Here is an 11172-nt window from a genome sequence, read left to right on the forward strand (position 1 = left end):
AATTGGATGCCTATTACTTGCAGGGTACCATTTCATCTGTGCCCAGTGGGCAAAGCTAGGAAATGCATTTTTTAAAAAATCCTGAGATCAAGAGTGGGGAGATAGCTCTGTAATTAGTATGTTTGCCAGGCAAGTATAGAGATCCAAGCTCAGATTCCCAACATTCACACATAAGTGGGATATGGAAGTTTATACCTGTTAACCCCAGTGTTAGGAAGGGAGAGGGAGGAGACTTCCTAAAATTTGCTGGCAAACAACAACAACAACAACAACAAAAACCCAAACAAAACAAAACAAAACAAAACCTGCTGGCCATCTAGTGAATTCTAGGTGAATCAGTGAGAGCCAGGTTCAGTGTAAGCCAGTCTCAAAGATTAAGAGAGAGAAAGACTGAGGAAGATACTTGATGCCCTACTCTGACCTCCACATGCACATAAGCACAGATGCACATAAACTCATACACATACAAAATCTTTTAATAGTGGTGAGTTCAAATTTTAAATTCACATAATGGCATACAGCAGGGTAACATGCCTCTGATATTCGCTATTGGAAAGCCTGAGAAAGGAAGGTCACACCATGTGGCTTCTAGGGATCAAACATCACACTTGGCGTCAAGCATCTTTTCAGACTGGGCTGTCTTGCTGGCTCTTTCTTGGTTTAAATCACACGTTTGGAATAACCAGTAAATAACCCTGGAAAAAAACAAACGGTCAATGGAAGAAAATACAAAATTGTACAGATGACCGATTTCTATTTTATGTCCCCTGTTTAAACTTACCGAGAAGAATCTGGAAGGTCCCCCGACCTCCACCCCCGGAGCTATAAAGCGATAATTTAGTGTATTTCATCTTTGCAAAGAATTTATAAATGCTACTTAGAAATACTTTATAAATGCTATTTAGAAGTAAGAGACCAAAAGATCACAACTACACTTTCAAAATAGGTCACAAAACAACGTCTGATAGCTTCATAAAAGTGATTTGTTGCTGGCGGGGGAAAATAGCACAGCCCAGGAGAGCACACTCTCTGGGTAGCCGGCTGAGTTGAAGATAGGAGAGTCAACAGAGAAACCTCCACCGTGGCTAGAGCGGCTCCGACAGCGACAGGAACTTCCGGGGTGGGGCCCGTCCATTGCTTCCCTAGGTCGAATGTGGGCTTTCCGCACGGCTAGGATCGGCAGTCTTTTGGCTGCTACTCCCGTTACTTTAAGACGGTGCCTGAGATTGGGGGTGGCCATGGCCAAGAGCAAGTTTGAGTACGTGCGGGATTTTGAGGTTGACGACACATGCCTGCCGCACTGCTGGGTGGTGGTACGTCTGGACGGCCGGAATTTCCACCGGTGAGCTGGTGGGGCGGGAGACCGCGTGGTGCACTTGCACTTCCGGGAAGTGCGGGGCTCATGGTTACCAGGGTAACGCGGCAGCCAATGAGCACTCAGCATTGAGCGTCGCCTGAAGGCCTTGCTAAGATCATACCTTGCTGCTAAGTGGTTGAGATATTTAAAAGGAGCCGGGTACTGCAATAGATGAAAAGCCCGTGCTACTTTAGCAGAAATCAGTTTGCAAGAACTTTGTGTGTGTGTGTGTGTGTGTGTGTGTGTGTGTGTGTGTCCGGGAGGAGGGGATGACATTTCTCGGCCCACTACTTAAAAGCAACATGTGCAACTTTTTTGTTATTTCTGAGAGCTGTTAAGAGGCCTGCATACGCCTAACTGTGGTTAGGAGTTGACAGTATGTGCCTTTCTCATTGTCAGTTTCATATTACATGGACTGACAGCATCGCGGGGGGGGGGGAAGAGGGAGAGAATGTAAACCATTGGGAACTTGATTTTGATAAAGGGCTGTGCTATTAGTTATCATTTTATAGCCGTATAAGTACATAGAGCTATAGTAATGTGTATTGAGTACTTAGTAAAAGCCAGGCATAATTACATTTTGATCTCCTAATCATCAATACAACCTGACAAGGTAATTTATATTCCCAATTCACCCAGTAAGGTGAAACTTCACAGGGAAGTGGATTGAAGCCTACCAGTTGTATCCCTTTTTGTCCATTTGTCAAAGCAAGAAAGAAAAGCGTGCTATTTTTTTTTTCTGTGTGTGCCTATGCGTAAATAAGTGTAGGGTCGATGGTGAGTGTCACTCCTCAGAGCTATCCACCTTGTCTTTCTTGAGACAGGGTCTCTCATGGAACTTCTTTGGAACTCACCAAGTACTCTAGCCTGGTAGTCATCTAGCCCCAGGAATCCTGTCTCCATCTCTCCAGCACTGGGATTACAAGAAGGTGCCACCAATCCCCCACACTTTTTTTTTATGTTTCTGGGCCAGAACTTGGTCCTGACAAATGGTTTACCTACCAAGCTATTTCTCAATCTCTTCTAACTGCCTCTGTTGATAGTGTTGGCAATGACAGACTCTCCTCGCTTGTGCCCTTCTCTTTCCTCCATGAAGGTTTGCTGAGAAGCACAGCTTTGCCAAACCTAATGACAGCCGAGCACTCCATCTGATGACCAAATGTGCCCAGACGGTGATGGAGGAGCTGGAGGACATTGTGATTGCATATGGCCAGAGCGATGAGTATAGCTTTGTGTTCCGGAAGAAAAGCAACTGGTTCAAAAGAAGAGCCAGGTGAGTTTCAAAACCAGCCTCCTGCTAGGATGTTTTCTCTCGTTCTCTGTTCTTCTGTTTATCATGACAACAGCCAAGGTCGTAAAGATCGTGGGTGATGCTGCTTTTACAGAGTGCACATGTCTTATTTTGACTGTTTCCTTCTAATGCTATCTGAGAATTCTTGTGCTGTCTATATTTTTAAGATGCTTTCTTTACCTAATTCCTTCCCTTCTGTATCCCATCAGTCCAGCTTCCAGACTGACCTATTGAATATTTAGACTATAAACAGAGACTAGAAAAATATAGAATATTAGTGATTTGTGGGTAGCTTTGCCAGGTTTACTCTTTCCATGCATTAAAGTATTAAACTTTTTAACGATATATCTGATCGGATACATCTGATAATGAATTTGGTAGTACAGTGAAAGTCTTAGAGGAATCAAATTATATGATGAATTGGTATGTTTTCAAAATAATGGTTCCCTTTTTTCCAAGACTGAAAACAATTACCACACTCACAAAACAACAATAACAAAATCTTGATCTATAAAAGTAGACCACATCCTATGGAGAAACACTTGGTGTTAGTGAATGTGCTGGCTAGTTTTATGTCTGTTTGACACAAGCTAAAATCACCTGAGAGGCAGGAACCTCAATTAAGACAATGCCTCCGTAAGATCTGACTGTGGGGCATTTTCTAAATTAGTGATTGGTGGGGGAGGGCCCAGCTTATTGTAGGTGGTGCCTTCCTTGGGCTGGTGGTCCTGGGTTCTTTAAGAAAGCAGACTGAGCAAGTCAGTAAACAGCACCCCTTCATGGCCTCTGCATCAGTTTCTGCCTTCAGGAACCTGCTCTGTTTGAGTTCCTGTCCTGACTTCCTTCAGTGATGAACAGCATGTGAAAGTGTAAGCCAAATAAACCCTTTCCTCCCCAACTTACTTTTGGTCATGGTGCTTCATCACAGAAATAGTAATTCTAAAACAGTGAATATCTTAAGTAGAGGCTGGCTAAATACAAAACATACAGCCAAAATATTAAAATTTTTCTTAGCTGAATATAGTTTATCTTCTGGCTGACTGGGAGGTTTGTAATCTCTCTGTTGTATCCGCAGGTCCTATCTTGGCATGGAATTAATACCAAATACTTTCTCTTTTCTTGTTCCACCCAATGTGTCTTGCAAGTAAGTTCATGACTCTCGTGGCCTCCCAGTTCGCTTCCAGTTATGTGTTTTACTGGCGGGATTACTTTGAGGACCAGCCCCTTCTGTATCCCCCAGGATTTGACGGAAGAGTCGTGTTGTATCCTAGCAACCAGACTTTGAAGGACTACCTCAGTTGGAGACAAGCAGACTGTAAGTGGTACCAAGTACACAGTTTGAGTCAAACTAGCAAACCTGTGCATTAAAGCCATGGATTTGACAAAAGTTTGGCTCATTGGTATGTTGCTTGGAGTCAAGTGTCTTGTAAAAAATGTTTTTTGTTTTTTTTTTAATTCAATAGTCAATAGTCAATAGTCAATCCTGCCTTAACTCTGTAAGACCTCTGTTAGAGTGTGTGGACTACCACACTAAGCTGTCTCTCATACACTAATTAGTTAACAATATTGAAAAAGTTAGGAGATTTTTTATGGGAATATTATCTGTAATTGTTTGCTCTGTATGTATACGGGTGTGTACACATATGCATGTTTGTGTATGAGTGTACATGTACATGCATGTGCTTATGTGTGATTGCCTGTACAAGTGTTACAGAGCCAGAGGAAGAGATGGACTGTCTTGCTCCATCACTTGCTCTGCCTTATTCCCTGACTGAACCTCGAGCAAGTCTGGCAGCTGGCAAGCCCCAGAGATCCTCTTAGAACAGCTCTGGGGTTCCAGGTGCATGTGGCTATGTCCGGCTTCTTACACGGGTACTGGGATCCAATCTTGGGTCCTCCAGCCTGCACACCAAGAGCTCTTATCCGTTTAGCCGTTATTTCTTTGGCCCATGTTTGCTTTTTAAATTTGGAAGATAAGGCAGTCCTGCATTTCCACTCCATTTACACAGAGCCTGCGTGGTAGCAGCTCCCTTTTTGCTTTGCGACTCACTGATGAAGTCATAAGCTGCAGAGTCCCTGCTATTCCCTGCCCTTCCCCTGGAGTTACCTTGGCAACTGTTTCTAGGATGAACACCTAAGCCAGCATATTTGCATTAGGTATTACTGAGATGACCATGGGAAGTTGTTTTCAGGAAGTTTACATGCCTACCCCTTTCCCCTGTCTGTTCCCTGTAGGCAGACTGGGCAGCCACTAAATGTCTCTCAGATTTTTGTATTTTAAGGTGGAGAGAAGCTGGGTTGTGGTATTCCTGGAAACATAAATAGTCTCTATATAAAACAAAAATGAATATACTATAATATATAATATTTATAATGTAGTATATAATGCATATATATTTAATATATAATACATTTATAAGAATAAGATTCAGTATACATAAGTGTCATTTTGTTTCTCTCACAGGTCACATCAATAATCTTTATAATACAGTTTTCTGGGCCCTTATCCAGCAGTCTGGACTAACACCAGTCCAAGCCCAGCAGAGATTAAAGGTATAAAGATCCTACAACACAAACACAGTTGAGGACATTTGCTCTGGTCTCTCATAGAACTTCTGTAATGTTCCTTTTGGTTCCTTAGCTTCTTTTACAGCTCTCTTTTGAAAGGATGTAAAGATCTCAGTAGCAGAAGCTCTTGCCTTGCTTGTGGTCAGCAGAGTTGGTTATTACTTCTCCTGGGGCCGCTCTGCTAGCATGCTTACCCTTGGCTGCGATTGCGTCTTGGCTCCGCCCCTCTTTAGAAGGTGCATGCACTCTTCTTCTTAGCCCCCGGAAGTCCACTTCTCTCATGCCCTGTCTTATTGGGCTCCTGTTTTAAATCCCTGAATAAAATGAGTCAGTGCTGAGAGTCGCATAACTGTACTCTGTGTATCTCTGCTTTAGTAAAGTTTAGGATAATAGTTCTTACCTCATAGGCTTATAGAAAGTATATGCCTTGATGTGTTAAAACTCACAGAGCTATAAGTGCTGAGTAAGTGCTGCCTTCTTTGATAACACTGCCACCTGTGGGATGGTTAATTCTTAAGTGAGGTGAGGTACTGTGACAGGTGCTGATACAGCATCTTCTACATTGTGATTACTGAGGTGGTTATGGTCTGTATTAATAGTATCAATGATGAAGACTCACATATTAACACCGGTGAGAATGCCAGCAGTCATGTCCAGGTAGAGCCAAAATCAGATTGTGCTTCCTCTTAGAAAAGTAAAGACAGTTGGGCAGTGGTAGCACACGCCTTTATTCCCAGCCCTTGGGGGTCGGAAGTCAGGGACACAGGCAGGCAGATCTCTTGAGTTCAGGCTAGGCTAGTCTACACAGAGCGAGTTCCAGAACAGCCAGGGTTATGTAGAGAAACCCTGTCTTGAACAAAACAAAGCAAATAGAGTAAAGATAGCCTTCATCTACTTTTTCTTCTCAAGAATGGAGATGACATTGTGATCAAGTGAGAAATATCAACACCGAGTTGATATGCACACAGGGTTGTTCTTTCCTGTTAGCTTCTACTAACCCCACACAGCCTGGTCAGTGCAGCCAGGGTTTGCAGCAGGGATTTCATGATTGTAGACACCTAGATTAGAATATTAGGCACTGAGGTGTAGCTCAGAAGTAGAGTGATCTGAATTTTCATTAAAATGAGATTCATTAGTAACTGTGAGCGGAGTGCTTACAGCCCTTCACCTTGGCGGTGGATGGGTAGGGAAAAGACCTGTGATTCTTCTCTGTGTGTTTCCTCAGGGAACTCTCACAGCAGACAAGAATGAGATTCTGTTCTCTGAGTTCCACATCAACTACAACAACGAGCCACTCATGTACAGGAAAGGGACAGTGTTGGTATGGCAAAAGGTAAGGTTACATATTCAGGGAAAAATGGTGGTTGGGCTGCGGGAGCACTAGTCCCTTCTGGGTTCTGTCTTGCCCACCATCCCATGTGGGGCTACGGTGATGGTTGCTAACATGTCATAGGCATACTTTCCAAAAGAAAGCTCTGTAGAGGCATAGTTTGGATGGTCATTTTTGTCAGTAGTGGTCTGGAATCTCTTAGAGCAGATGTAAATAGTATCCCAGAATTTTAAATTTGTGCATTTGCTTTCTGTGTCCCCATATCAAATGCACCCTTTTAACTGGTAGAGTACAGAGCTGGAGAGGTGGGCCAGCAGTTAAGACTGCTTGCTCCCTTGTGGAGGACTTGGGTTCAGTTCCCAGCACCCACATGGTGGCTCACAACCATTTGTAACTCCAGTGCCCACAAGTCCAACACCTCTTCCTGACCTCAGTCACAGCGTGCATATGGCACATCTCTTTTGTATTCATAAAACGTTTTTAAAAAATACTTTTTTCCATGCTGGATGATACCATTCCATGGTTCATCCCCTTGGTTCAGGACAACTGAAGTACTGAGTACTAAGAGATACCGTAAAACGGGACTGGAGGGAGCAGATGAGAGACTCTGACTTTGAGCAATTTTATTAGCTTTCCCAGAAATTCATACTTATCTTAATATTCTGGGATGCCTCTATACATAATTCCTCCATTATTTTCTCTGCTGTCAGCCCATAGGCATAATTATTTCTCTAAATTCATTTCTTTTCATGTTAGTTTTTTATGAATGAGTGCCTTCAAGGATTAAAGGGCACCTTGAGAGCCACACATCCCACTGGCAACCTCAGTTCGTTTATTACCTTTTCTTACGTGTTTGTTCTTTAGTACAGCCTTGGGTACTTTCCAGGCAAAGGAAAGGTACCTTTGGTTCCATAGTTATGGCTAACTAGGAAATGAATTCTCTTCTTTGTTCCTAAGTCTACAGTATTAGTTGGTTCCTCTGGAAAAACAGAATAATAGAATATAGACATATATTTATATAAATATATGTATATATATTTCTTTTTTTAAACTAACTCAACTTAGACTAAAATAGTTACAAGAGTTGTTTCTCACCTAAGAGGGTAAAAACCCATTAGTTGCCTTGTTCTTGGGCCTCAGCAATTGCAGACGTCTTTCAGGGGCTGTGCCCCACTAGATAGGCAGAGGTCCCTGTAACTGCACAGTCCACCAGACTGGGTAGCTCAGTAATTCCAGTCCGACACTGAAAACCTGGAAGGCTCCTGAGGTTATTGGTCCTTAGTCAACAGTGGAAGCTGGTTCTGTTATCAGAAGATGCTGCCCATGCCTTGAGTGGGACCTCTCATCTCAAGACAATCTGGAGGATTCTTCAATTGAGCCCTCCTACTCAGATGACTGTAATTTGTGGCAAGGTGACATGAAAACCAACAATCACTTTTCAAAATACAGTAAAGTAACCTTCTCCTAAGACTTGTTGTTGAAAATGTTGTGTTGCCAAGGACCAACCCAGGGCCTTATGTATGCTAGAGAGGAAGTCTACTGCCACAGCATTGAAAGTGCTGTTTGAGTCTGTTAGTTTTTGTGACAGGGTTTCACTGTGTAGCCTTGGCTGGCCTGAAACTCACTGTTCAAGGGCTATCCTTGAACCCATAAAAGTCTGCCTACCTGTTAAGTACTGGGATTAAAGGTGTGTGCTCCATGCCAGACTAAATGTCTTCTTTTTTTTTTTTTTTTGAGACAGGGTTTCTCTGTGTAGCCCTGGCTGTCCTGGAACTCACTCTGTTGACCAGGCTGGCCTTTAACTCATAAATCCACCTGTCTCTGCCTCCCAAGTGTTGGGATTAAAGGCGTGCGCCACCACCGCCCGGCTCTAAATGTCTTTCTAATTAGAGAGATGGCTACCCTGCCGATACATAAAACTCCAGCAGTCAGTGGCATAGCAACTAAAAAGGTGAATTTCTCCCATAATTCTCTTTCATCCCTCTGTCCCCCCCACCCCTCTCTCTCTCTCTCTCTCACCATTTTCCCTGTTCTGTCTTTTGCCTGTAGGTGGATGAAGTCAGAACACAAGAAGTTAGGCTGCCAGCAGAAATGGAAGGGGAAAAGATGGCCGTGACTCGGACCAGAACCAGGCTGGTGGCCTTGAACTGTGATCTTATTGGGGATGCCTTCTGGAAGGAACACCCGGAGATCCTGGCGGAAGAGAACTGATCTTGCACTCTGCATTGCTGACATGCTTGATCACGCAGGGCTCCCCGAGTCTCCCCCAACCTTAGGTGGCTCGTGCATTCCTGGTCCCAAGAACACTGTAAGGAGAGACGTGACTGAAGCTGAGTGGAGACAGAAGAAGGAAGGATGTGTGGGGGTGGCGTATCTTGTTCTGCTTAAGCAGAATACCTTAAAAAAAAAAAAAAACCACGGTGTTAGAACATGACTTCTTTGGCTCTTTTCAAAATCATGGTCCTATTTTTATAAAGGAACTATTCATACTTTGCTGAAGGAGTCATTTTTAGCTGTGGTATAAGCCTGACAAAAACCTGTCACCTCTTTCCACCTCTGAGAGAAAAGGAGCCCAAACTTTACCCTCACCCACTTAACTAGAAAACACAGTGACTGAAAAATCCCCCTTCTGACACCCAAGTGCCTGTGCTTATCTTTTGGCGTACAGTTAAATATGGGTTGCTGCCTGAATGATGCCTCCAGATTGAGAAATCCCAGGGAACACTCGAGACTGTGCCAGTTCCCAGGGTGGCAGCTTTGACTGAACAGGAGGAATGGTTTGGTTATCCAGGATTGGTTTTTCTGGAATTGTTACCATAATCGATGTCATCTCTTACCGGGAACATAGTTTCCAGTCACTTAACTCTTTTCAAGAAAAGGTATTTTAGGGAGGTATATGTGTGTACATCTGAGAGGGAAGTGTGTGTGTGTGTGTGTGTGTGTGTGTGTAAATGTGTGTGAATAAGAATGGAGAAGCAGCTACTCCTTGCACGCTGGAAGTACATCAGTGGCAAAAGCTGACTTTGGGTTAGACTTCTGGACAAGCACTTTCAAACAGCCTCAATGCAATCAGAGCCATAACATTTGAATTCAAGAGCACTAGGAGGCTTGCTACAGTGATATAGCCTAATCCTAATTGGGAGGCTGAGGCAGGAAGATCAAATATTTGAAGCCAAACATGGAAAGGCTCTCAAAAAGGGGTGGCGTTGGGGTGATTGCAGAGGCTTTAAAATAGCTCCTCCTACTGATGGCAGGATGGGACTTGGCAAGGGGCAGAGAATGGGGATGAAGATCATTTGTTCCCAATGTGTTGGATTCAATGGGGAAATCACGTTTCCCCTTGACCTTGTTTTATATCTTAGAGGAAAAAGTTTATTTGGCTCCATTAGGAATTAATTAAAAGACAGCCCATGTCCTGCTGCTGCCTGGTCTTGCATTTGCAGGATTTTCAGCCAAGAAGAAAATGTATTTTTGAAAGAGCGGCGTCTGGCCTCATCCCTCACTAATTGACACCCCATCTGCCAGTGCCGTTTTTTTCCTTCCTGTTCTCCCCACTCCCCAGGAAGAAGCAATAGAGCTCATGTTTGGTAACTGCTAAAATCTTTTTAAGAGGAAAAAAATGTATAATAAAGACTTCAGCTCCTTGGCCTACTTAATTGGCTCCTACAGAATGAGTCTAACTGGTGTGTTTGCCTTTGAGAAAGCTAGGATGCATGTTCCCACATAGCAGACATCCAGAGAGCTCTGGATACGCTTTTTAAAATGTTCATTCGAATGCTTAATTTGAAAGTGCCAATGTAAGATACCCATGTGGATATTTGGGACTCTGCAGTGTTTTTTTTTTTTTTCGAAATGCTTTTGGTACACGGCTATGAGCATTGTAGCACTTTGGGTAAGCAATTCCCTCAGCATACTGAAGAGGTAGTGAGATCATTAGCTCTTGATGAGCAAATTTAACTCAATGGTAAGTTGATAGCATTTTATATCAAAATTGGACAAGTAGGGAATAGACACCCAAGTTTCATGACAGCTGCTAGAGAAAGTTTGTGCTTTTAGATACAGGGAAGTCTACCTCTGTGCTTGTCCTGAGACAGTCATTTACTAGTGGTTATGTAGCTTGGAAGTTCTCACTCAGGTAAGGGATTTTAAACAGGGTTAAACACCAGGGCCATCAACTACCATTACCTACTCAAAGCTTGTTCTTCATTTGATCTTCATAGATCAATTGATCCTACTGTGCATCTTGTAGTTGCATATTAAGTTTCATCTCTGTCTTAAAGATATCCAAATGTTCTTTTGGGCTACATTTTCAAACTTACAGAAAGTAAAGATCCCCAAAGCAGCTAGTGTAGGCTTAATAATGGTTGATCCTTTGAGAAGGTGGTGGCAGGAGAATGTCTTGTGTCGCTGGAGATGGCAGGAAGGAAGACTGCTATGTTGGATGAGGAGGAGGACTATCTACAGGAGACTCACTTTAAAAGAAAAAATACTTTGCGGCTGAAGAGATGGCTGTTCTTCCAAAGGGAGACCCAGAAACCACATGGTAGCTCACAACGACCACAATTCCAGGGGGATCCAGCACTCTCTGGCCTCTGTGGGCCCTGATAGCTCATGGTTCACAGACTT

The 11172-nt window shown here is 43.3% G+C and overlaps 1 protein-coding gene and 1 long non-coding RNA gene across 3 annotated transcripts; one reads left to right on the forward strand and one right to left on the reverse strand.

Annotated features, from left to right (window-relative positions):
- Nucleotides 1-455: 455 nt before the first annotated feature.
- On the reverse strand, nucleotides 456-1351 carry LOC114629609. The gene is made up of 2 exons (XR_003712697.1): nucleotides 782-1351; nucleotides 456-695 (listed from the first exon to the last, which is right to left on the reverse strand). It is a non-coding gene; the product is annotated as an uncharacterized LOC114629609 (long non-coding RNA).
- Thg1l (tRNA-histidine guanylyltransferase 1 like) lies at nucleotides 1131-9186 on the forward strand. 2 transcript variants are annotated; one of them, XM_028777676.1, is made up of 6 exons: nucleotides 1131-1342; nucleotides 2454-2630; nucleotides 3794-3963; nucleotides 5113-5201; nucleotides 6442-6549; nucleotides 8596-9186. In XM_028777676.1, exons 1-6 carry the CDS (start codon nucleotides 1152-1154, stop codon nucleotides 8755-8757), a joined length of 897 nt encoding a protein of 298 aa, XP_028633509.1. In that variant the 5' UTR covers nucleotides 1131-1151; the 3' UTR covers nucleotides 8758-9186. The 2 variants fall into 2 exon arrangements, with proteins under 2 accessions (XP_028633509.1, XP_028633510.1); XM_028777677.1 differs by lacking the exon at nucleotides 1131-1342 and having other exon boundaries at nucleotides 2564-2630; nucleotides 3889-3963.
- Nucleotides 9187-11172: the final 1986 nt, after the last annotated feature.

Source organism: Grammomys surdaster, unplaced genomic scaffold (genome assembly GCF_004785775.1).
Source record: "Grammomys surdaster isolate TR1022 unplaced genomic scaffold, NIH_TR_1.0 313, whole genome shotgun sequence".
In the NCBI taxonomy this organism is placed as follows: domain Eukaryota; kingdom Metazoa; phylum Chordata; class Mammalia; order Rodentia; family Muridae; genus Grammomys; species Grammomys surdaster.

What these genes read in the sequence shown, in the direction of transcription:
- Thg1l (XM_028777676.1), top strand. Translation starts at nt 1,152, where the DNA reads ATGTGGGCTTTCCGCACGGCTAGGATCGGCAGTCTTTTGGCTGCTACT. An exon ending in TGGTTCAAAAGAAGAGCCAG is followed by an intron (nt 2,631 to 3,793) that starts GTGAGTTTCAAA and finishes GTGTCTTGCAAG; the next exon opens with TAAGTTCATGACTCTCGTGG. An exon ending in CAGTGTTGGTATGGCAAAAG is followed by an intron (nt 6,550 to 8,595) that starts GTAAGGTTACAT and finishes TTTTGCCTGTAG; the next exon opens with GTGGATGAAGTCAGAACACA.